The sequence below is a fragment of the Pyricularia oryzae genome, chromosome 6 (assembly GCF_000002495.2).
Source record: "Pyricularia oryzae 70-15 chromosome 6, whole genome shotgun sequence".
NCBI classification, from domain to species: Eukaryota; Fungi; Ascomycota; class Sordariomycetes; order Magnaporthales; family Pyriculariaceae; genus Pyricularia; species Pyricularia oryzae.
The window spans coordinates 1,905,888-1,930,211 of NC_017853.1; the positions used below are offsets into that span (position 1 = coordinate 1,905,888).

Genomic DNA, 24,324 nt, shown 5'->3' on the forward strand with positions numbered 1-24,324 from the left:
AGATGCGAGCCAGATCACGATGACAAAAAGGGCCAAGGATATATTCCCTGTTCATTTTCTGGGCGCCGGTACGTTTATTGTTTCTATCAGCCATGGCTTCTTAAATCGTCGCCCGATGACGATGTTTTCATAGCACAATGATGACCTGTACCACTCTTTCAGACAAACCAACCTGCAGAAACCCCCTGCATATTCTCGAGCTACGCGTTGGTTTCCTCTCTTTTGGGTCGCCCATTTGTTTAGAGGGAGATTAAGAAGCGTCCATCCGCCCACCTAGCAACAGGCCCGATAGCCAGACCATAGGTTTAGGGGAGGATAAGAAGCGCCTCTCTAGGCACTTTTTAGAACTGAACCGGGGCGCCAGCACTGTTTGGATGGCTAGGCTTTTTCTTTGAAGCGCTGCAGCTGAGGGTACAGTAGCTTCGGGCACCATTCCAGAAGCAGACCAGTAGAATGTGTGTCGTTTTTCCATTTCTGAATTTATTTTTTCTTATTGGCGCTTCCGAAAAAAAAAGAGAAAGAGAGAGAGAGAGAGAGAGAGACCGTTTCTACCCAATATTGTCACACCACCAAAAGGCGGATCGATGCTTCGACTCGTTGAGACATACAGGAAGGGTAACTTTTGAAGCGTACCGTCTTGGCAGCCTCGGGAACTGGCAAGTTTTGTTCCTAGTGGCTCGCTTTTATTGCTCTCTCCAGAGTCTGAGACAATATTGTGCAGGTCCCCCCGTGGGCTTGCCCCCTAAAGATCATCCTTTCTGGGAGGAAATCATGCATACTTCCTAGGTTCTGGAAGGCATTCGCTAGCAGCAAAAGAGTGGTGAGATGCGTGATGCCACCTAAAAACTTTTGTCAGCATTGCCACATCAAATGCTGCATTATTTTCGCCAATCGCAATGTTGAAAATCTAGCTCGATTCGAGGAACTATAAAACTAATTCGTTGCCAATTCTACAAGTCCCATCAGGCCACTTCGATGAAGAACTCGCGGGATAAAAGTTTGCAGGTGATGTCTCGGGTTCGAGAAACAACACTGATGACACCAAACACAAAGACACGCCTAAACAATACTACATATTGGATAATGCTGTCGACATTCACATGGATTATAGCAACTAATAGGGCGTCAAGTCGACCTTGAGCTGAACTCTGGACATAAGATGTGCTGTAAAACACTCTGCAACTGTTTGCGCGTGCGACTGGGCGCAACTTGCAACACGGTACCCCGAGATCGGCCTTGAGGAGCACAAGAGGGAATGCAAACGGCGACAGAAGATGTTTGCATAGCCAATCGAAAAGAAGTAGTTAATGTGTGCAGCCTCACTGGGGTACCCGTCTAGCGAATCGATAAAAGTCTGATGGTGACATGTGTGATGGAGGGAAGAGCAGAGTCGAGAGATGAGGGAGAAAAAAAAAAAACGCGTGTGGGTGTGTGGGTTTTACGATTCGAACCGAAGAGCTTTGTCCAAAGTTTGAAGTCCAATCAGGACATGACAGCAATGGAGTGCAGCGACGAGGAGCACTTCAACTGGCCCGATCGACGGCTAGCGTGCATGCATCTGGGAGAAAAGATGGGCTGCCGTGCTCGGTCACTTCGGAGCGGACTCGCCGTTTGGCTTGTTCCACTGTTTGTCAGTACTGCAGGGTGTTGTGATACATACAGTCAAACAAGCCCCATGTTGCGTGGGTGGTATTACAAAAGGGCGACACTTGTGGTATGGTGGTGGTGGTGTTGCACATCAAAAGCCGACTTCCGCCTTTCGGTAGGTTGGTAGGACGGACAACGGGAAGTGGTGTAATCGATCTAAAAGGGTCGAGATCGGGGTCTGGACAGAATTGGATCATTAATTGTGTAGCCAATCACCCGTACCATAGTCGCACTTATTTTCCACAAGGTAATACAGCAGATATCGGCTCATTTCGTTGATTAACCGCGAGCTGCAGGAAGACGAGAAGGGAGACAGCCAAGAAGCTGGATACAACCATATGTGGGGGAACAGATCTCGTGACCATGGTATAGCTTGGTGGTTGCATTGTCGATTGCTGCACGCAGAGGGACTGAAAGACGTCAGTTAGTCGGTCAGAAACCACAAACCCTACTCTGTACAAGTAAACCAGAGCGGCGGAAATGGGTTTCTCGTGTCCTCCTCCGTCTTGGTTGGGCATCAATATGCTTCGTCCTCCAAAACGTCGTCATCTCTCCTTTTTTTTCCTCCTCCATGCCACGTACCCTCTGATGCGTCAATGTCCATATCGCAGTAGAGCATGAATGCACAGCCACCCCACTAACGAGCCCTGTCAATCGAATTGAATGCTCCCAGGCGCTTTTTACCACGTCGTTAGCGGTGGCCAAGCTGGCAGTGTCGCAACGGGGGGTTTCTACAAGCTCCATGAATTTTAGGAGACATGCCAAAACTTAATTTGGGCTTCGCTTAAGATCCTAAAATGGAAAGTATACCGTAGTACGGAGTAAATAGAATGGAGCAAAGCAACGCAAAGCAAGCAAGTCACGAGGCCGCAGATTACTTTTGTGTTGTTGACTTGCTAGCTGACTGTTGTGAAGTGGCGTTGGCGGCCATAATAGTCCCCACGAGCTTCCTTCAGGAGGCGGCGGGTCGTAGCCTCACAGTAAATTCCAGGGTCAAGGTCACCAACGGTGAATGCATGATGGCTTGGATGGATTGGGTTGCTTCCAAGGGATAAAGGGAGTGACCTTTTGCGCATGCTTGTTGGTAGTGGAGGGGCAAGTTACGTACCACTTTAGAAGGCTCCACAGGGATTAGGTTTGCTGTATGTTTTTCTGCTCGAATTTACCAAGAGAGGAAAAGAAAAAGGGAGAAATGTTTCATACCGTTTGCGGATGCGGATTGTCATCATCGTTGGGACTGTAAAAACATGGTTGGTCGTTTGTGGGTGAACTGATAGAATTGTTGGGGAAATGCTAATTACTCAGTATGCCAACGTGCTCCCGAATCCTCGGACCCTGAGCTGGTGAGCGACTGCCGGGATCGACATCGGCTACAGTGACTGACAGCGAGCAAGTCAGTCAGTAATTAGCGCACTACTATGAAAAGCATTTGTTCACAGTGCCTACCTAACCTAGGTCGGGTATGTACCGTACAGTAAGTACAGTAATTGGTTCGGTAGGTTTTACTCAGCTTGTCAGTGTCAGCAACTTGGCGGTTGCAGCCGTTTTGTTCCCACAATCAATCGAATCGTACTGTACTGTACACCGGTATATTCCGTATGTTTTCCGCCCAAAGTCAATAGGAGATGGGATGGCATGAAAAATCTCACTGAACTAACGATTGCATGCATGAAAGTGCTCGTTGGATCTCAAATTTACGAGCCTTCTACGTAAGTGTGCATCGACCCGTCTCTTCTCTCAGGCTGCCGCTGAAGAAACAAGGCAATCGGACGATGGCATGGGATGCAGTAGGCTCAGGTCGCTCCCTCAATCTTAAATGATCGAATCCTCGGGAACCTGCCGAATCCTGCAAAGCCAGGGGATGTGGCTTCCATTGGCGGCAGTGGCGGGTCCTGTTTTAACGTGGCATGAAAAAAGGAATAAAGAAGGAAGCGGGAGAGCGCTTGTTTAGTGTACGATCGCTGTACATTAGCATACCAGTTACGGGGAAATACTACTCAGCTACTGTAGCTAGCAGTTACGATCGTATCTAGGTAGGTTCATATTATAGGCAAGGTCGGGTAAACAACCCGACGAAGTGCATTTGCCAGGACCAGGGCAGCAGAAACGCGATTGTGACCCCATGTCTACGACTCTACGTAGGTACTTACTGCATAGTTAGTTAAGGTAGGTAGGTGCCTTACTTTGCCTTACCTTGCCTACCTAGGGACTGTACTGTAGTTGCTTGCGTTGCCGGCGCCTGCAACGGTCAAGTCCACGGCACGGCCACGGCCACGACAACCAGATCCGTCTCGATGACTGTAATTCTTTGGCCATAGGTAGTCATTTTGCAATTCAACTCTTCCCTTCCGAGGGAGCCTCGGAACCCCCCGCAGCTCGGCTTAGGTTGTGCGAGTGAAACTCCTGTCACAGGCCGGCCGGGTGGACGGCGGCAAACAAATGGATCTTGTTGAATACTTGCTTTCCTGTCATGCTGGGATAAACAGTCATTTACTACAGGTATGCCCCCCCTCGCCCTTTGCCTCCCAAAGCACCCATCTCGGTTTATTTTATTATTAGCTTGTGAAACTCGCCCTAGCGAAACTTTGGGGGGAAGTTTTGCCTTCGCACCGTGATCTGATTGGCGATGTACTATTTAGTGGGGAGCTCGAGTGTGTTTCTGCCGGTGCATTGCCTCCACAAGCGGATTGGCTCCCGCAAGGGGAGCACCGAAGCAGGTGCCCGTTTTGGTGCCATCCATCAAAGCAGTGGGTTGGGTTGTGAATGGCCAGCCTCAGGTACGTACCTTGCCAAGCTTGCCTTCTTCGGCTAGATAGTGAGGGCGTGATCAACGGTCGGCGGATGGTTGGACCAGTAGGATTAAATGCTTGTTTTCTGTTTCCTTCCGTTCATCCTCTATTGCCCCCCACTATTTTGGATCTTGCTCTTCAGTTTGCTTCGAGTATTCCCGCCTCTGGAAGGCACGTACGATGGTGGTCACTGCGGTGTGTAGTTTTTTGTGATGTTTCGCTAAGCTAGGCAAGTATGGTGGTGGTGGTGTGTGCAAGAAAGAGAAGCCCTATTCGATGATTCGACAGGTCGAAAATTCCTACCACGCGCGGACAATTTTAATCCTATCCTCAAGGCCTAATGTAGTAGGAATCCCTCAGTCAGTCACTCTGCAAATACGGATGGTCATTTACACAATGCTGTCAGGCTGTCTCAAAGCGAGATTTCCAAGGTTCCCGAGGTTTGCTCACCTCGGTCATCTCCTTTTTTGCTTGTTAACCATGCCCCCTATTATAACACAGACCCCAGTTCTCTTCTCTCAACTGGCACTCAGCCTTCTTCCTGCTGGACCCTCTTGGCATTGATGGGGTCGGACAACCTTTTTTTTTCTTTTTCGCGCACGTTGTCAACCACACTCCCTGGGCGTCACCCCACCCTGGCTTGGTGTGGCTCCATCCCCAGACCAGCCCTCGACAACGTTGGGCCTTGACAGGGGTGAGGTGTGTGGATGAGTGGGATGAGCTGTCGATACATCAGTCGATGCATCCCGACTTCTCCATCACCAACCAACTGTTTTAGCTACCTTTGTCTCTCGTCCCTGAGATCATCGAGCACAAGTTGCATACAACGAATAACATCTGTAATATCCTTTTTTTTTTGTATACCACCGTTCTTTTCCCTCCTTCCAGACCCTACGTACCTACCCCTCCCGCATGCAGGCAGCGGCAGAGGAACCACACGAGGACCCCTACATTACACTTACACAGCGTACCCGACCAAGACAAAGCTGCAGCTTCTTCATCCCTCACGCTTGATAATTTTTTTTTTTTCACTCTCTCTCCGTTCGATTTGTTCCAATCGTTTACCAGACATCCTCAGCTACACACCCACATCGACGCCAAGTCATATTCCGTTCGTTTCTCTTTTATTTCGAGTCGAATATATCTCAGAATTCCCCAATCATCCAGTCAAAGGGCATTGAATATACAGAATATTGCTGCCCAATTCTAGACCCGTGATCATCATCCACCGTTGCATTCTCAGAAAAGACGGCGGACTTCACATACAGGTGATGATTCACCGCTCTCTGGATCACCTACAGCCACAACCCATCGGCATCTCAACTTACAAGGCCGAGCTAGTACTGGACCCCTAATTATACTTGCAGTCTCAAGCAAACTCAACTCTCACCTATATCCCCACATCCCATACTATCATGCAGTCCCTGGAGAGGATACAAAGTTCCGGGAGCTCGTACACTCACGACTCCCGGAGAGATTCCTACAGCACCAGGACTAGGGATTCATTCGACAGCCGGAGCAGCAGACCAACAACGATAGAGAGCTCTCCACAGCACTCATATGTCAGGATGTCACCTAAACCCGTCATAAAGGTTGTGACAGAGCAACCGCAAAGCCGAGTTGGTCGTCGCCCCAGCTGCTACCATGATGACCTCTCGCCAGGCACAACTACATGTGCTCGGTCATCCGTCGAGACTTATGCATCGAACAACTCGTCCCTGGATGATATTTTGGACGATGAAGAGGAATGCGGCTTTTACAGCAGCATCCCTCCTCTTCCCATATATTGCCCCGAGATCGTGGAGGAAGATGTCCGCCCGGCGTCTCCCCATGAGTTCTCTAAGCTCTTCCCTAGCATGGACCGCCTTTCAATTCGCCATGATAACTTTACATCTGATGGCAATATGAATCTGCGCGTCGACACAACTGTTCTATCTAGCGGCCGTCACCGCCGTCCTAGAACAGTCCAGTTATTTCACCTTCGCATGCATGACTTGGCACGCAGGGACTTCTCCTTGCGCCGATACTGCCGGGACTCGGGTCGCGAGGTCTGCAGTTCTAAGCGCAAGTATTCTCCACCCTCATCGCCAGCCAAATCCCATAAGAGCCCGGTATCATTCCCTCCATCGCTCTGCTCCTCCCCGGTCACCCCCAGTGACAAATCCAAGCCCACTTTCACTCGCTCCGTTACCAGTGCTATCACCCGTTCTTTTTCATCCGCCCGCCCCGATTCCAGATCCAAACGCACTCTGGATCAGTCTAGCATCGGTGGAAGCTTGAACTCGGTGTTTGACAGCTACGACGACAATGGAAGCAGCGAATTTGGGGTCAATTCTCCCACGGCCGCCGCCGCCGCCGCAACCAATACCATCAAGCTAGATTTCAGCAACTACGCACGTGTCGAGGTTGAGCGGAAGGGCAAAAGTGGTTCTGATTCAAAGCGGTACGAGTTCGAGTGGTGGGGTAACAGTTATAGCTGGAGGCGTGCCACAGACAAGGATACGGGAATAGTGTCTTTCCACCTGATGCGCCACGGTCAAGGCGGTAGCAAGACGAGCAACAAGGGACAAGTCGAAGGCGCCATCGCTCATATAGTGCCCGAGGCTCGCTCTCCCGTTCAAATTGCCGCTGACGAGGAGGCTGGTGGCTGGATCCCGCCATGCCACTTCTGGATCAACGACTGGAGTGTCATTGATGCGAAAACAGATGTCGCAGAGTAAGTTTTCTTCTTCTTCGTTTATTCGTTTGCTTTGATTTCCAAAAAGCAAACGGCTTACTGACATTGATACAGCATCATCATCGCAACTGGTCTCATGGCTCTGGTGGATGACTGCATTAAACAACGCTGGCAGACGCCCAAGATACACCGCATCCCCTTGCCACTAACCTCGCGCACTTGGGATCTGGAGTATGTGGGCCCGAAGGCCTTCTTGCAGCGAGCATTTTCGTTCAGGACACAGAACTCAACACCCAAGCCTGTGGACGAGACCACCACGAGAGCCGTGGCTGTATATGAGGACGACTATGACTACGACGAAGACGACAACGAGCTTCGCCCATACCGCGCCAACTACCACAGACATCCTGTCGTCGTTTCCTGAGGCGCCGGGATAGACACCGTTTATGAATATCATTTACCCTTTGTGATTTTCATCACCGCATTAGTTATTTCCTTTCTTTGCTTTTATCTGTACTTGAGATCCTTCGCGGCTATTGTCTACAATCTGTACTACAAAATACTTATAATTCATTGTACCTATGCTTGCTTAAATCTCTCTTTTGCCCTTTGTTACTTTGGTGCATAGGCTGCGGGCATTGTGCATGGGATCTGTGTGATCATGGGGACGGGTTGGGAACCGTGATTTCTGATATTTTGGCATGGTATTAAGAGCAAAGGACAATAAAGTGAATGGCACACATCTGGCCATTATTTTGCTGCATGGCAAAACCCGTACCTATCAAGACTTTGCAACTATGTCCACTTCAAAGGTCTCGTAGCCAACTGTTGGCTTTTTTAAACGCCAGTACTGTGAAGCCCAAATACTACCTGCCAATGCAACAGCCTTGACACTATGGTCAAGATTTTTCATAACAACACCGCGAGGGATGTAATGTTTCAATACAAAAAGCTATTGGTGCTGTAAGAAGGAGAACCAAAAGAATTGAGATTAAAGCATACCACCAGCGCACATAACACTGACAAATGATGTTCACCCTCACGAGACGCCTCGTCCATGCTTCCATCGGGCGCTCATTGTGCAATCATCCTCAGCTTTTTCGAAATCCATCATCGAAATCCGCGTCATCACACGTTCTGTAATCTTCTGTGACCTTTCGACTCAAGGCGGACCCGGAAAAAACCACCAAACGAAAAAAAAATAAGTTTCGCCCAAACCCTCTCGTCTACGGATACTTGATCCTATTACCTCGGCTCCCCATTTCGCTTCCCAAGTGTTGCCAGAGGCCTTCCGCAGTGACACCATATTTGCACGCCCCCTAGTGACATGGGATTCTAGCCGCTCTGCATGGCCGGTGCCGACCTGAACTTGCCACCCCGCAGCTGCATTGAGCCCAACGTCGAGAAGCACTAGTTCTGCCCTTCCCAGCCGACCCAACTCCGCGGCATGACCCTCCAGATCTTGACCTCGCCACTTCGTAGGTCGTCGAGCCTGAAACTCTCAAGCTTTGTCTTCTTGCTCTCCCTGCCCTGTTCCCAAGCCCGCACTTTCTTCTTGCTACCATCCCATTCGGCCACGATAGCCACGTGATCCGGTCGGCCGACCTCCATGCTGTACTTGTGTCCTAGAGCGCCGTGCTTGCCTGAGAATTTGGCGTTGCGGATGGACATGATGTCACCAGGCCGAATCTCGTCGTTGACTGTCGTGCTGGCATTCGCCATGTTCGCATAGACGAGCGCGCCGTAAGCCCGTGTGCCTACCGGTAGAAGAGCGTCCTTGTGTGGGCGCAGAAGTTCTTGCACGAGACCATAAGGAGTGCCGTCGCCGACCACAGTTTCCTTCTTACCCTTGACAGCCTCTGCAATCTGACGGCCGAACCGCTCATACGATTGTTCCAACTGGTCCTGGCGCAGGGTTCGTGGTGGAGGCTCGTGGCGCTGGCTCAGATGCACATCGCTTGGATTCTTTCCGTCGTACAACACTGTCACGACGGTCTGAGAATAGTCGTGATATAGGATATAAATGTCGCGAGTAATCATGCTTTTGCTTCCTTGCGCCGATACTGACTGTTCGGACTCGAAGAAAATGTCCTTGCGACCTTGTAGCTGTGGAGGCAACCCATTAGGTTGCGTCCACCAGCTTGATGATGGCGCTAAATCAATGTCGTTAGCGACGTAATGCGAGTCCATAGAAGGCCCTATGTCTACCGATCTGCGCCCAGAGTGCGACGACCGGCCAACATCTAAGGACTGCCGAGCGACACGACCGCTCTGCTGAACACCAGGTGGCGGAGGTGGCGGCTGATAGGGCGCTTCTGAAGTGTGTGGGATTTCCGGTGATCTCGGTGACTTTGGAGGTGGTGGCGCGTAGCCAGGTGCTGCCGAAACGCCTTGGCTCGGCGCCGAATAGTTGTACGGGTCGTAATCGTCGTCATATTGGGGAGCCTCCTTCTGCGGCGGTGGAGGTGGAGGTGCCATGCGTGGCATGTCTACGGAACGGCGATAATCGGTTTTCGGGGCAGGAGGCGGCTGGTTAGGGATGGGCGGAGGAGCCCGAGGAGCATTAACCGAAGGAATCGGCGGCGGCAGGGTTGGCGGAGCTGTCGCAGTGGGAGAGGACACCGACGTAGTCTCATCAATACTTGAATCTCGTCCATGAGATTTCAGGGCGTCCTTGTGAGGCACGGAAGATGCAATGTCCGTGTCATAGTCACCCTCGTACTCGGTAATCTCTTCCTCGTCCGAGAGTTCCTTCCGGCTTGCTTTTGTTGGCGACAACGGTCGGTTGTCGGCAGTTGAGCGGCGGCTTAACCCCCCTGGAGGCGGGGGAGGCGGAGGACGGGAAGCCGCAGGTGGAGGAGATGAAGGTGGCATCGTGGGGATAGGTGGTGGCGGCCTGCTGGCGCGCTTATTTGACATACTGGAAGCAGTTGGTGACGTAGGCGAGACCTCACCGCCCCCGCCCCCGAAGAAAATCTGTTGTTTTGGGCCAGGTGACCGGGGAGAGCTAGGCTCGACCGGAGGTGGCCCTGGGGGTGGAGGAGGCGGAGCCCTAGAGGCAGGGGTAGGCTCTCCTCGGGGGGTTGCAAGGGGTTCCTGCATGGGATGTTCCGACAACTCATCATCGGATTCAGATCCAGCACTAGGCGACTTCACACCTGCAATTGGAGGCATAGGCGGACGAGCTGTGCCAAGCATTTCCGAGTTAGCACCAGAGTCAATAGTAGCGAACTGAGCTGTCGCAGTCACGTATCGTTTGGTCAACTTACCCTCTGAGGGAACTGGAGGCGGGATTGGCCGGTTACCGGGAACTGGCGGAGCACCTGACATGGACATTCGAAATGGCACTGTGGTGCTTGTTAGTTCAACCATCCACCCCATATCACTGTGACCTTTTGGAAAAGGCTGACTCACCACTGGGAGGAGATTGGGCGGATTGAGATGGCGTCTCCGCGTGGTCTTCCTCTTCTTCATCTTTGGGAGCAGCTGGAGCCAGGGCTACTTCTTCCGCAGCCCTATCTTCAGAACGTCTGGTGGCAAGTCCAGGAAGCGCAACCATCGCAGGCACAGGCGGCGCATGGAGGCCTGGAGACGGCATACCTTCGGGGCCTTCGCTGTCCCGTCTCTCGACCGCGACTGAGGCCTTCTTCTTCTTGGCGGGTACCCCAAGGCCGGGCATGGGCATACCAAACATGCCGGCCATGCCCATCCCACCGCTCATTTTGGCCATTCGCGCACGGAGCTCCTCTTTACGCCTGACCTCTGGGTCGATATCTTCCTCCTCTTCGTCATCTTCCTCCTCATCTTCCTCGTCAACAGCAGGTGCTTTGCCGGCCGCAACGGAAGACTTTGGGACATGATGCGACCTGTCATCACTGTCTTCCCGTTCGGTGACATCCTCTTGTCCTTCCGTTGTGTCACCAGCTCCAGACATGTCAGCTTCGTTGCCGTCATAAGGCTCTCCTCCAAGGGCCTTGGCGGACGACTTCCTCCGGCCCGCGGGAGGAGCGCGAGTACCCTGCGACTCGTCAATGGATCGCCTGCCAGCAGTATCCTCACTATCCTTGCGTTCCAGTTGCGGGGGTGCAATTTGCAACGAGCCATCCTCTTCTGCTCCTTCATTACTTTCCATGCGCTTCTTGGCTGGCCTTTTCGGCTTCTCCTTCTTGGCTGCGGCCTCTGCATGCCTCTGGGCTTGTTCCTGCTGTTGTTTCTGCAAGAGGGCCATGCGCTCCTTGAGACTCATTGGCTTCGGCTGATCTTCATCCTCACCTTCGTTCGAGGTTGTGGGAGCCAGGCCAACCTTTTCGGCGGTCTCCTGGTTCTCCTGCTCGCGCTCCTTGATCTCGGGATCCTCATCGCGCCGATAAACCCTTGGGGCCGGGGCGCTCTGCGGCTGCGGCACAAATGCATTTCTGCTCGGTGGGGGCGCGACAAAAGGCTTTTTGATGAAGCTAGATCCTCCAAGACCACTAGGCTTGAAGGGTGTTATGGGTGGAGCGGCAGCCCTGTTGAAGGCGGCGATTCGGTCTTTGAACGCATTTCCGGTGGGTTTCTCCGCTACAGGCGGTGGGCCGCTGGGTTTCGAGGCCGACGGCGCGACCTTGGGGGCCGGCGGAGAGGTTGCTTGAGGTTCAACCTTGGGGTTTGAGGCGGACGGTGCCGCGATCGGAACAGGCGCGGCAGGCTCGGGAGCTGGAGGCGATGCAGCGGATGCAGCGGGTGCGTTGCCAGAAGCGGTGGGGGCTTCTTCGACAGGCTCAGACGTGAACTGGGATTCGGCTTTTAGAGGCAGCTCAGGCTCCGATGGCGTAGGCTCCTCGACTGGCTCGGGGGCTGCAGCTGCCGCAGGTGCAGGAGGTGGCGGCGAAGTGGCTGCTGTGGGTTCCGATTCTTTCTTTGGTCGTGTGCGAGTTGGTCGCGGGGGAGCTACAGGCTCGTACTTCTCGACGAAGTTGCGTGGGAAGATGCCCTCATGCTTGACACCGTCGTCGCCGACAAACTCTCCCGTATACCAATCTTCGTCTTCCACCTCGGTGACGGTGATTATCTGACCGGCGGGGAATGGAAGGTCATCTTCGTGCGGGGACGAGTACTCGAAGAGAGCCTTGACCATGAAAGGGGCACTCATGGCGTAGGCGGTGCAAGGGACCTGCAGCCCAAGGGAAATTGGCGTTTTGTTTGGTCTTGGTGCTTCGTAGAGTTTGAGGTGCAGGTTTGTATGCGGGGTGGTTGGGTTGGGTTGTGTTAAATGTTGTTGAGAGACAGCTTGTTGCATCAAGCAAGCGGCTCGGTGGTGGAACAAAACTGTGGCTGCAGAAACGGGTCCCCGTTTGGATTTGGATTGATGTGGAGAGCAATTGAGCCTTTCTTGGTTTTTTTGGGGGGGACAGGACGAGAACAGGGCCAGGCCAGGGCTCCTCAATTAGATGGCTGTGTTAAGTTAGGCAGCCGGCGATGATCAGAGACTGCTTGACTGCCTACAGCTGCCCTGCAAACATGGGGGCTGTATTGTTGTTGTTTTGATGTCTTTTTTCCTCTTCTTCTTGTTTTGTTATGCTTTCTGCTCGTTCTTTAATTGTGTCTCTTCCTTTCTGACCTTCTTCACCTAATGTATTCACCCTATAATAAATAGCAGTAGTATTGCAAATGTGTCGAATGGGGATTTTACGGGGTCTTGATTTCTACGGTACACCTAGCAAACGTGGTCCTGGTTTGGTAATCGTAGTAAAGTGGTGGCGGGTTGTGACCCTGGAGAGTCGGTAGGTTGTGGTCTACGTCAGCGCATTGAACTTGAGGAGCTCTCCACACGCACACTGTTCCAGTCACTGTGAATCAGCAACATCGACGAGGGGTTTCACTCAAAAAAGCCGCCACGAGAAGTTCCGCCAGTCGCAAATCACATTACTGGATATGGAGCCAGGAACAGAGCAAGTACCCAGTTTTGACCAGGTAACCAAGTCATGTACTCCATGTACCTCGGTGGCATCTAATCCAATTCTTGGGCGTACTTTTGGTCACCGCTATTGACGTACAGTACTTGATGTTACATTGAGCATGACAAGAGCGGGGGGAAGTACATCAGGATCATGAAGCATGCTTCCTTCTGTTACTCTTACTGCAATACAATGCAAATCCTATGCCAACCTTGGATGTAATTTAGAACTACTTGTCGTTAGTCCTCGTGGATGTTCACAGAGACACGCACATACCCAATAGTGCTTTCTATTTGGTTGGATTCGTACCGTCTGAAAATCTGCGAGCTATATGGATTAAACAAACGGTTTATGCAGTGCCGGGTCACCTGAAGTGGCTTGATGCCATTAAATTGGCAATGGGTTGGTTGGACAGCAAGCAGTACTTACAGAGCAGAGAGCCGCGTCTCCGCCATCATGTTTCAGCAATACACAATGATAACAAAATGTCTCTTTGTACGAGTCTAGCGCGACAGGCTTCACGCTAAAGGCCCCCCGGTATGCCCGTACTTAGCCCGCCGAGCGTCCAGGAATTGATTAGTTGCTTAAGTAATCGGCAGCTACAAGAAATTGAATGCAATTTACTGTATTTTAGGTCGTTACCTACCCCACATAAACACCAAAATCTTGAATCAACCAGCCAAGGGCCGAGCAAGAGCTGTATTGCTTTACTGTAGTGTATTAGACCCAAGTTGGATCATACAAGAGGACTGCAAATTACGAAAACGTTGAATTCCCAGAACCAGTTCAGTGAAAAAAAAAATCAGACTCACGGCCCGTCATGCCAGCCGCGACGTCAGCATCTGGCGCAAAACCTGCGCCCAAGAAGGGCATCCTCAAGAAAACCAAAGCCGCCACCTCCGCTACCGAGCCCACGGAACAACAACGCGGCGCGATATCCCCCGACGAGGCGCGCCAGGTCGCCATCCGCCACGCCACTATAATACAGCAGCAAAAGGCCATTCACCAAAAGGTCCTGGATCACCTGATCGAGCTGTCGGAGCACCCCCGGGTCCGCGGTGCGGGTCACAGCGCCGCCAGTCCGGCGGCCAGCGACGTGGCCGAGTTCAAGGCCAAGGTGCGCACGTTCCAGCCGACTGACTATGACGACCTGATCGAGGAGCGGAACGTCAACGACCTGTGCGGCTATGCGCTGTGCCCCAAGCCCAGGAAGAGATACGGCCCGGGAACGTTCAAGGCCGTGAACCAGGGCAGACCGGACTTCAAGATCATGCCCATCGAGGAGCTGGAGAAGTGGTGCTCACAGGACTGTGCGCGGCGGGCGCTGTACGTCAAGGTTCAGCTCAACGAGACTGCCGCGTGGGAACGCATCGGGATCCCGGACATTGAGATAGAGCTCATGGGCGAGAAGGAGACGGGCAAGGACAGCGAACTCGCTGCAGACATTGGCCGCCTCAAGATGGAAGAGGAAAAGAAGGCGGAAAAGTCTTCAACGCTTGCCTTGGAGCGTGGCGATACTACGGAACAGTCAAAAGGGTCAACAAATTTGGTCGACTTCACGATTCGAGAAAAGAAAACCACCGCAGTTCCGGAGCCACCAAGTTTAGAGGCAGAGGAGGATGACGATGAAGGGGAGGATATGCTTCTCGAAGGCTACAAACCACGCTTTAGATAGAAGCCTGTGCGTGGTTCTTGGTAGCCAGACAAGTGGCAAGGCAACACGGCCTATTTTTGCTTTGGACTGAGTGTGATGTCCTTGTTAGACATGAATCACGGTTTCACTGGCAATCACGGCCCATCCGTCACACCGTCTGCTTACTGCATGGCATGATATACATCATACGTATGTCCAGCTTGAGCATCAGGGTTCGGGATGGGGGGAGAACCTCGGCATGCAGGAATGAAGATGGCAATCAAGCGTCATCCCCAGTGCTAGTGCAACGGAGAATCAGCGACACCTTAGTGGGCAAAAGATCTCTGTGTTGATCTAGTATGCTCTCACTACCTTCCATGAAGACGCCGAAAAGCAACCCAATCCCAAATAGCTCATTGCCCAAACCATGCAAAGGCAAAACCAGCCCAACAATCCATTTTTTTTTTATGTGTGTACAGGAATAGTCGTGTCGTGAAGGTGTTTGCATTTAGTCGCGGCGGGGGGGCCTGTCGCCGAATCGGCGGCCACTGCGCTCGGAGACCTGAGTCTGGGTCACGGGGATGACGTTGACGGGGATGGTCGAGTCGAACTGGAGAAAAAAATTCACAAGTCAATATTGGAGCTATGGTTTGAAATTTCCGCCCGGGGGTCGGAAGATAAAAACGTACGCCCAGGTGCTTGAGCAGGTCCTTGGTCTCGACGTCAACATCGAGCTGGCCGCTGTCGGACTGGCTGAAGTCGAGAGCGGAAACCTCGGGAACAAACTGATCCTTGCGCTCACGCTCCTCCTCCTGAAGCTTGAAGGAGATACCACGGACGGGACCACGCTGAATACGCTTCATCAAGTGGGTGGTGTAACCGGCAATCTGAACGAGCGAGAAAATTAAATGTTAGAGACGTTTGTTGCTATAAGCCGATCCAGCCGGTTCAAAGCGCCGGGTCAGTCCGAGATTCTGCGCCTTACCTTGTTGCGCAGGCGCTTCGAGGCGATAATGGCGATCTCATCGCAGATACGCTTGTTGGTCTCGAAGTCGAGGGTGAGCCTGGGGTAGTATCGCTCAATGATGACCTTGGCGGACTTCTTGACGGTCTTGGTGCGAACGCGACCCATTTTGGCTGTTGGTTGCTGGTTTTTGGGGGTGGGTTAATACGTTTGTCGGCGTCGAGCGTTGTTTGGTAACGGGTCGGGATAAGTTCGACCATGCGGCGGAGTTTAAAAAGTAGATATTGAGGTTTGTGGGCATTTCCCAAATTCCTGATCACGTGTGATGCGTGGGAGAGCGGGGCAGGCGCTTGTGTTTTTTTAAGCTGGGCTGATGAGTAATCCCCCCAATTGGACCCCTCCAGTCTCCGTCATCGTGAGCTCCGGGATCGCATCAGGTTTTATGAAGCTTCGATGTGATACGCGATGATACTAATGGAATGCTGTGTTATTGGGATTGTAGATTGTAACTGACAGCGAAGAATTTATTGTGAAACGTTGAAATCCCAGCAACTACCCCGGACGCATCCATTCGATTGAGACGTAACTCACCAAAAATAAATGTCCGATATAGCCTATCGACGGTTGACAACATCATCTCTCAGTCCAATTCGTCTGTACCAAAGACTCAAGCCGCAGGATCCGCATCCATTACTATCGACACGCTCGCTGCATGTGGGCCCTCGCCGGACACGCCGTCAACAACATCTGTGCGCCAACGAATTTCTACCATTCAACCACTATCGCTCAATAACCATGGCAAGCTCAGGGTCGGCCGTGTCGGCGGTCGAGCAGGCGCAGTTGATAGAGATGGCCAAGAAGGCCGCCGCCTTCACTGCCGTCAAGGACCACTTGGATCCTCGCTACACACACGTCGGCATCGGGTCTGGCTCCACCGTCGTCTACGTCGTCGAGGCCATCAAGGAGCTGCACCCAGAGGCCTCGAAGGACATGACCTTCTACCCGACTGGCGACCAGTCCAAAGGCCTCATCAAGGCCGGCGGGCTCCGGGCGGCCCCGATAGAGGACCGACCCCAGGGCAGCCTGCTGGACGTCTACTTTGACGGCGCCGACGAGGCCGACGCCGACCTCAACCTGATCAAGGGCGGCGGCGGCTGCCTGTGGCAGGAGAAGATCGTCGCCGTGGCCTCGCGCACATTTGTCTGCATCGGCGACTTCCGCAAGCTCTCGAGGAACCTAGGCACCCAATGGAAGCAAGGGATCCCAATCGAGGTTCTCCCCAAGGCGGCAGACCATGTGCTGGCCGAGCTGGAGAGGCTCGGCGCGCACTCGCCGCGACTGAGATCCGGCTCAGGAAAGGCCGGGTCCGTGGTGACGGACAATGGGATGCACATCATCGATGCCCCCTTCACCCCGCTGCTTCTGGCCGGAGATGAGGGTGGGACTGGCGAGAATGGAATCTGGAGCGTCGACAGGCTCGCGGCTAAACTCAAGTCTCTGGTCGGCGTCTGCGAGATTGGCCTCTTCTACGGCCGTAGCGGCCTGGATGCAAAGGATGAGGGCGGTGCACAGAAGCCCGTCGCGGCCTATTTCGGCATGGCTGACGGCAGCGTGCAGATTCTCAACCAGGGCTCCCCGCCCGTCACCCTTACAACATCGAGCACGGGTGGCTCTGATGGTTCCAAATGAGATCATGACGAAATCGAGGTAAATACAAAGAATAGATATGTGCCATGTTTTATGCATAACCGTCCTGTTGCCCCCGTAGTTTCTAGCAATCATGGGATATAGTCGAATGTAGGAGTGAGATGTTATCAGTCGAAAGCTACTGTCCAGAAAGAGTTGTGGCTGTCATTTGGTCAAATAAAGTACTTGTCTACACACAAGTACGCAGCATTCAAATAGTTGCGCTGACTCCAGGTCACAATCTGACCTTTGTAGAACATAGCTTATCGGAATCTTGACTCGAAGCCCATTGCGTAGTCTTTGGCTGTTGAATCTGTTTTACATTTGTACAAAATGACAGTCTAGATCTACATTTTCGGTCATGAAGACCAACAAACGATGCACAAAAAAAGAACATGGGCCTTGGACTATATCCAGCTTCCATGCTGAAAATATCCTCACAGACGCCCTTGGCCAGGGATTCGTGGTGGTCGCCAGAATGACTCTCATGCCTTAAAACCATATGAGCCCGAGTCACCGTAAAGTTCATTCCCAGTCTTCCGACTCTGGGCCGGCGCAAACGACGACTCCGGCTCGGCTTGCTTTCCACCCACTCGAACTCCGTCGAGCTCCTTTGCGACAGCAACACCTTCAGGGTGTGAAGCCTTGGCCGTGACCCTGACATTGCCCCTGGAATCAACAACGGCAAGGAGGGGCTCCACATACTGCTTCTCGCCGCCGCGTTGCGCCGGGTCAAATCTGTTGCGGGCCGTCTTGTTGTTCCAGAAACTGTCGCCAGTCGGAGGCTTGGTGACGAAGCCACCCAGACCGATGTTGACGTTGACGTTGGTGCCCATGGACTGGCCGAAGCTGGAATTGCTCAACAAAACCCTGCCAGCCACGTGCCTGCGCGACTGCTGCGGGCCATACAGCGGGTGGTTCTCCACGAACGACCCGGTGCGCAGGTACGATATACCAGCGGAAGGATGCGTGACTGGCGGGCCTGCCTCTGCGTAGGGATTCATGGGCGCAGGCTTGCTGAGATTGAACCTCATGTCGCCTGGTACTTCGGGAATCGGGACCCTCTTGGGCGCAATTGGCGCGAGATCCAAGAAACGGCCAACGAGTTTGTATAAGTCTACGCGATCCGCACGCAGCTCACGTAACCTGTTTGTGAGGTGCTCATCGGTGACATCTGCCGCCGTTAGCTGAACGTGTTCACCTCCATCGCCCTTATCCATCGACTCGGCGATGGCCCGCTGGTTCATCTCCTCGGCCACGATGCCCTTTAGCCACTGGCGAAACTCGGCTCGTCTGGGCTTGACCTTGGCTTGGAGGTACTTGTTGAACTCCCCCTCCGACATGCCCGCCAGCCATGGGCCGTCGAAATGCCAGCGGTAGGCGCTCATGGTGTGCTTCTTTTCAGGGGCAATGTCGGTGATGTCGTGGGACTCCTCAAAGACGGACTTCCTCGGCATGCTCTCCGGGACCTGGCTCGATGGGTTTGAGGGGTCATAGAACGGCGGCATGACAACCGGGATGTTCATCTCTTGGAACTTTTCGAGTGACAGCGTGTGGTCGGCGGAGGAAGCGAAGTCGGTCACATGCTCGATGGTGTCGACTGCCTTGACGCGGATGAGCGGCGTAGTAGACTTGGTGGTCGACTTGAGAGGAAACGGACGCTTGAAGCCCCAATCGCCCTGTCTGCGTGCTGCCGATGGCGTGGTGATGGACTGATGCGTCGGGTACGGCAATGTCGCCGAGTCGGAGCGGTTCACACTCGAGTTGACAATATTGTTGACCTGTGCCGGGACAGGAGGTGGGAGGGAAAACATCCTCGACGACCGGAGCAGTGCCCCTCCGGGCGACATTGACCGAGAGGTCGCCATTGCGTGCTTCTGCAATACAACGAACGGCCTTGGGTTACGGTCTGATTTTAGCTATGGTACCTATGGTCTTGAGGCTGTCCAGAGCCGCGAAAATTCAAAGCTCCGCCGCGCTGTCGTGCATGCTTCTGCGGGTGCACCGTGCGCAACCGGGATGTGGCGAGTAGCAGTCAGTTGCTCAGCTATGCCCGTGACCCTAACCCTTCCTTCCATTTTCAAACTACCGGTAGGTCCCCACATGCGTTTATTAGGTACGACCACTGATGATGTGTGCTTGCTGTGTTAACAAACTCAAACATATTGTCTCCATCCTACCTATCTAAGTAGGTAGTACCATCCTAGATAGGCCGATGTTTCGCCAGCTGCGAGCTTCTTTGGGTCATGCCGCATTACAACCGGCTATCAACTCTTCATCTGGGCTTGGCGGCCTGTGCAAAGTCTGCACACCAAGGCAGTCGTTCTACATTGCTTCCGAGTTGCGGGATTCCAGACGATTCAACTGTCCGTATCATGACATGCATTCAACGTATGGTCGTAGAGCTCTTTCAAAAGTTGATGCAAGTCTATAATTATCTAGGCTAGTGTCAAAGTTTCTCTAGTTCTAGTTTCAACCTGAACTCCAAAATGCACGAACATGAATTTCATACAAGATACATTTCTTTCTTTTCCGTTACCGCCCATCCATCATTATTCATCCGATTACCAGGACATCACTTCATAGTAAGCCGCCCTAAAAGGCTATCTCATGAGAAAAAGCCCTTCCTCTATAACAATTCGGCGCACGAGGGTCTGTCTCAGATGCACCTGACCATGCTTCCATGTTTCTCCCAGCCATGCGAGATTTTGGCCTTGGGTACAATTGGTGGATAAGACAAGTGGTGGTGGTGGTGGTGTGAGTGGTTATGCTCTCCGGATAACGAACCTTCTTCTTGGGCAGTGTCATCCTCGAAAGCCTCTTGAGCCTCTTGCTCCCATTGAATCTCGCCAAGTTCGTGAGAGTATGTCTCCTCGATGTCTTTCATGACCTTTAGGATGGCCTCTTGATCCTCCTTGGGGTCGATGATCTCAATCTCCATGCCCGCTCCTGACTCGCCATCGTCGGATTCCGTTGAGATAATCATGTAAGCCTCTTTGAGATTTGGCAGGCCCAGCATTAAGCAGAGCTTGTTGTACGTTTCCCATGGACGCTTGACATCTGGTAAGACGTGGTCGACTGCAAGCATCTTGACGTGTTCTGCTGTATCTAGAATGCATTCCGCAAAGTCTCTAGAGGTGTCGTCGTAGCCCATTGGTCGATGCCTCGGGATGTACAGAATGTCGATGGAGGAGTTGAAGTATATGAGTGGTTCTTGGGACTTGGTGCCAAAGCATTTATGGTAAAACCGGAGCGCTTCCTCTCTGGATTCCCGGCAGACTTGTAGGACAGCGGGTGGGTGGGTGATTGTCCGACACTCATCAGTCTCTGGCTGATATCTGACTTCTACAGCGCGAGGTTGAAAGCTAAGTCTCCATACCTCCAGCCGTAGCTCTGCTGGGAGAGCTGTGAAGAGTTGGAAGGACATTTCTCTGTTTTGTTTGGTTTGATTCGGGTTGTGTGGTGATTCTGTAAGAGCAGGACAACTTATGAGTGAGCTAGCTAGGTTGGAAGAGTAGAAATGTGTTCAGGTAGCTTTTGTGTAAAATTAAACGTTTATTAGGTTGGATTAGGTAGAGTGTAAGTACAGAATAGCGAAGGAGGGGGGACGGTAAGGACCATATAAAAACTAGGATGCGGCGCGGCCTACAGTAGTAATAAACGGCATGTGCGCGCGCCAGGGCGCATAGCAAAACCGTATACCAAGGCGGCGGGAGTTGTCTACTGACCAACCCTTGAAAAAGGCCGAGCCGGGGTTGCCTTGCTGGGATATTGTCAAGGGCACCAGCGGAGATCATGACGACTTTTATTACTCCGTAATATCATTATTGTCTTGACCTTAAAACGCAATATCCTCTATTCCAGCTCGAACCTTGTATACAGCTCGCACACTTTGCTGCGAGAAATTTTCGTCAATCGGCCAACATGCAGGGCATGCACGTTTGATCCGAATAAAGGGGATAAAGCGGAGGATTTAATATGGCAACAGAGAAAAAAATGTCTTCATGCAAGTTATGCAGGGGCAATGAAATCAAGCAAAAAGGGCAATGCGACCTGGGGGCGAATGACACCGTTTTGGTTATGCCAGGTTTTTTTTTTTTTTTTTCTTTTCTCTGGGTTTGCTAACTTTGCTTATCACAGTAATTGATTATTAGAAGGGACCCTTTCCAAGAGTTGCACCCAGGATACAGCCACAGCCAAGATCTTGTGAGCGTAATGGATTGGGTGTCAAAACAAAGCAGCAATTTTGATTTACAACTTAATTTGGCAAGAATAGAACCGGGCTCACTGTACCTACAGTACTGTAATGCACAGAAAATATTACGAAGTACAACTCAGCCCAACCGCCCTACCTCGGCGGCTCGGCGTGCGACCCGCCGTGCTGAAAACGTTGTGTTGATTTGTTCTGCATCCCATGACGCAGATCCTTGGGGGTTTTTTCGTTTTTTTTTTCGCCTGGCCAGACATGGTTTTCCAGCTTGTCTGTGATTGAGGAGCTGCGCGTTATGGGCAACGAATGCGAACAAAGTCCCTTGCTCCGTACACGTGCTTCCGTTTCTTTCTCTTGACGCCCAAAGCAACAGGGTCAAGAAGACCCAACCCCCCAGTCAGCTGCCCAAAGTGCCGAATTGATGAGTCGTTGACGCGAGGCAAGATGGTTGCAGTGAAAAAGTTTTGTCAAACCGAAGTGAGCTGATGTAAAAATCACACCACTTGCGGGAACACGTCCGTCAGGGAAAATCTTTAATAGGATGGTGCCTGGAAACTCTTTGGGGGAAAAGTGGAATCTCAGGTGCTTTTTTCTGTTTCTTCTACCGAAGAGGGCGTCTGGGTAGGGGTTGGCCTTCTGGTTCCCTCCATATTTGCACGCCTGACAGTGGCCCATGGTGGGGTTTGGGTTACCACGTAGATCCTTCCAGGTGCTTTGGAACCCGCGAGTCTCCAACTTTTTCCGAGAGAAAGGGTCCAAAGTGCAAGTCTGGCCCGGGCAACCCCACCACGGCTAAATGAACACACCAAATTTATCTCTTCATACCAAGTATCAGTTAATTGTCAATCATCATCTGACAGGGACCAGCCACAAATATTCTCCTGGCCTTCCCTAGACTGGCTCGTCTCAAAACAACGTTTCCTGCTATTTCTGGTCTAGAGCCAGGCAAGTGACCAATTCATTCAGCCCGAGACGCCCTTCGACCGCAACAAAAACGTGCCGAACTTCAATTTGTGCATTAGAGTTGATTGATATTGTCAATCCCACGCACACGCGACAAGCGAAAAAAAAGAAAACCTACATACCACGTAGACGTAGTATTACATGGTCCCGTGAAGGAGAGCGTGACAGCCGTGTCAGTCAGCCTGTCTCGGCTGGTTAAACAGGAACAAACAGCCCATACAGCCCATTATGGCTTCTGTACCGGCAGCTGCTTCCAAGCTGTCTGCAACTCATGGAGCACTCACTTTTGAGCTCGTAGCTCGGTGTTCGGTGAGTTGAATACCTCAGAGAGATCAAGTGAACAGCTGTTTGTTACCTATAAACAAGGGAAGACATGGCCGAAAGAAGTCTTTCCGTATGTCACCGCCAAGTTCCCCGATGCAGCACAACACGGGTGATATCGGGCGAGCAACGGGGATTTCCCGCCGAACCTGTCAGTCAACCGCAATGGTCGACGGTTCCGAGAACCGAAGCTCCACCTCTTCCCCCATCGGGTCACCTGCAGTGCAGCTATCCCTACCTCTCTACTCCCTTCTCTAAGACCACACCTCCCTGGTGCGTTGACATTGGCGATCTGATACCAAGCTTCATGTCTCGTCTAGACCACCCGCGCCCGCGCCTCCATACTCACTCTTCCTCATGGCCCCGTCAACCTTCCCATCTTCATGCCGGTGGCCACCCAGGCGTCTCTCAAGGGCCTGACACCCCAACAACTAGAGGACACGAGCTGCCGGCTGTGCCTGAACAATACGTACCACCTTGGGCTCAAGCCAGGTCAGGCGGTCCTCGACGCCGTCGGCGGCGCCCACAAGCTGCAGGGATGGCGGCATAACCTCCTGACTGACAGCGGCGGCTTCCAAATGGTCTCGCTCCTCAAGCTGGCCACCATCACCGAGGAGGGCGTGCGCTTCCTCAGTCCGCACGACGGCAGCCCCATGCTGCTGACCCCGGAGCACTCCATGTCTCTGCAGAACAGCATCGGGTCCGACATCATGATGCAGCTCGACGACGTCCTGGTCACCACCTCTCCCGACGCGGCCCGCATGCGCGAGGCCATGGAGCGCAGCGTCCGCTGGCTCGACCGCTGCATAGCCGCCCACAAAAAACCCGAGACGCAGAACCTCTTCTGTATCATCCAGGGCGGACTCGACCTCGAAATGCGGCGCGAGTGCACCGCCGAGATGCTCCGGCGCGACACCCCGGGCATCGCCATCGGCGGCCTGAGCGGCGGCGAGGCCAAGGAGGACTACTGCCGGGTGGTGGCGGCGTGCACGGAGCTCCTCCCGGACCTCAAGCCGCGGTATGTCATGGGCATCGGCTACCCGGAGGACCTGGTGGTGAGCGTGGCGCTGGGCGCCGACATGTTTGACTGCGTGTGGCCGACGCGCACCGCCCGCTTCGGCAATGCCGTCACGCGCCACGGCGTTCTCAACATGAGGAACAAGCAGTACGCCGACGATTTTGGCCCCATCGAGGATGGCTGCGGGTGCGTGTGCTGCCAGCCCGTGTCCAAGGGCGGCACCGGCGTCACGCGCGCCCTCGTCCACCACAACGCCGCCAAGGAGACCGTCTCGGCTCATATCCTGACCATCCACAACGTGTGGTATCAGCTCAACCTTATGCGTGAGATCAGGGAGTCTATCATTGCGGACAGGTTTCCCGGCACGGTCAAGGAGTTCTTTGCCAATCTTTATCCTAGCAAGGATGAGTATCCTTCGTGGGCCGTGAATGCCCTAAAGGGTGTGGGTATAGACCTGAGCAAAGACTAGATTAGACCTGG

At 52.8% G+C, this 24,324-nt stretch overlaps 8 protein-coding genes across 8 annotated transcripts; 4 read left to right on the top strand and 4 right to left on the bottom strand.

Moving 5' to 3' along the window:
• Positions 1–2,894: 2,894 nt before the first annotated feature.
• MGG_17685 (uncharacterized protein) lies at positions 2,895–3,463 on the top strand (the record flags this gene model as incomplete). Its single annotated transcript, XM_003719666.1, has 3 exons — positions 2,895–2,908; positions 3,103–3,121; positions 3,323–3,463. The coding sequence occupies 3 exons, from the start codon at positions 2,895–2,897 to the stop codon at positions 3,461–3,463; spliced, it is 174 nt and encodes a 57-aa protein (XP_003719714.1).
• A 1,744-nt stretch (positions 3,464–5,207) lies between these two features.
• MGG_04117 (uncharacterized protein) lies at positions 5,208–7,937 on the top strand. Its single transcript, XM_003719667.1, has 2 exons — positions 5,208–7,152; positions 7,228–7,937. Exons 1-2 carry the CDS (start codon positions 5,852–5,854, stop codon positions 7,535–7,537), a joined length of 1,611 nt encoding a protein of 536 aa, XP_003719715.1. The 5' UTR covers positions 5,208–5,851; the 3' UTR covers positions 7,538–7,937.
• MGG_04116 (SH3 domain-containing protein) lies at positions 7,702–12,856 on the bottom strand. Its single transcript, XM_003719668.1, has 3 exons — positions 10,528–12,856; positions 10,383–10,460; positions 7,702–10,298 (listed from the first exon to the last, which is right to left on the bottom strand). Exons 1-3 carry the CDS (start codon positions 12,389–12,391, stop codon positions 8,524–8,526), a joined length of 3,717 nt encoding a protein of 1,238 aa, XP_003719716.1. The 5' UTR covers positions 12,392–12,856; the 3' UTR covers positions 7,702–8,523.
• Positions 12,857–13,725: 869 nt separating this feature from the next.
• MGG_04114 (40S ribosomal protein S17) lies at positions 13,726–16,024 on the bottom strand. The gene is made up of 3 exons (XM_003719669.1): positions 15,668–16,024; positions 15,372–15,569; positions 13,726–15,292 (listed from the first exon to the last, which is right to left on the bottom strand). Exons 1-3 carry the CDS (start codon positions 15,812–15,814, stop codon positions 15,191–15,193), a joined length of 447 nt encoding a protein of 148 aa, XP_003719717.1. The 5' UTR covers positions 15,815–16,024; the 3' UTR covers positions 13,726–15,190.
• An 84-nt stretch (positions 16,025–16,108) lies between these two features.
• On the top strand, positions 16,109–17,531 carry MGG_04113 (ribose-5-phosphate isomerase). Its single transcript, XM_003719670.1, has one exon. The coding sequence runs from the start codon at positions 16,247–16,249 to the stop codon at positions 17,333–17,335; it is 1,089 nt and encodes a 362-aa protein (XP_003719718.1). The 5' UTR covers positions 16,109–16,246; the 3' UTR covers positions 17,336–17,531.
• Positions 17,429–19,316, bottom strand: MGG_04112 (uncharacterized protein). The gene has a single exon (XM_003719671.1). It carries the CDS (start codon positions 19,198–19,200, stop codon positions 17,818–17,820), a length of 1,383 nt encoding a protein of 460 aa, XP_003719719.1. The 5' UTR covers positions 19,201–19,316; the 3' UTR covers positions 17,429–17,817.
• A 421-nt stretch (positions 19,317–19,737) lies between these two features.
• Positions 19,738–20,967, bottom strand: MGG_14913 (uncharacterized protein). The gene has a single exon (XM_003719672.1). It carries the CDS (start codon positions 20,757–20,759, stop codon positions 19,992–19,994), a length of 768 nt encoding a protein of 255 aa, XP_003719720.1. The 5' UTR covers positions 20,760–20,967; the 3' UTR covers positions 19,738–19,991.
• A 2,024-nt stretch (positions 20,968–22,991) lies between these two features.
• Positions 22,992–24,313, top strand: MGG_04110 (queuine tRNA-ribosyltransferase; the record flags this gene model as incomplete). Its single annotated transcript, XM_003719673.1, has 2 exons — positions 22,992–23,048; positions 23,147–24,313. The coding sequence occupies 2 exons, from the start codon at positions 22,992–22,994 to the stop codon at positions 24,311–24,313; spliced, it is 1,224 nt and encodes a 407-aa protein (XP_003719721.1).
• Between the last annotated feature and the right edge of the window lie 11 nt (positions 24,314–24,324).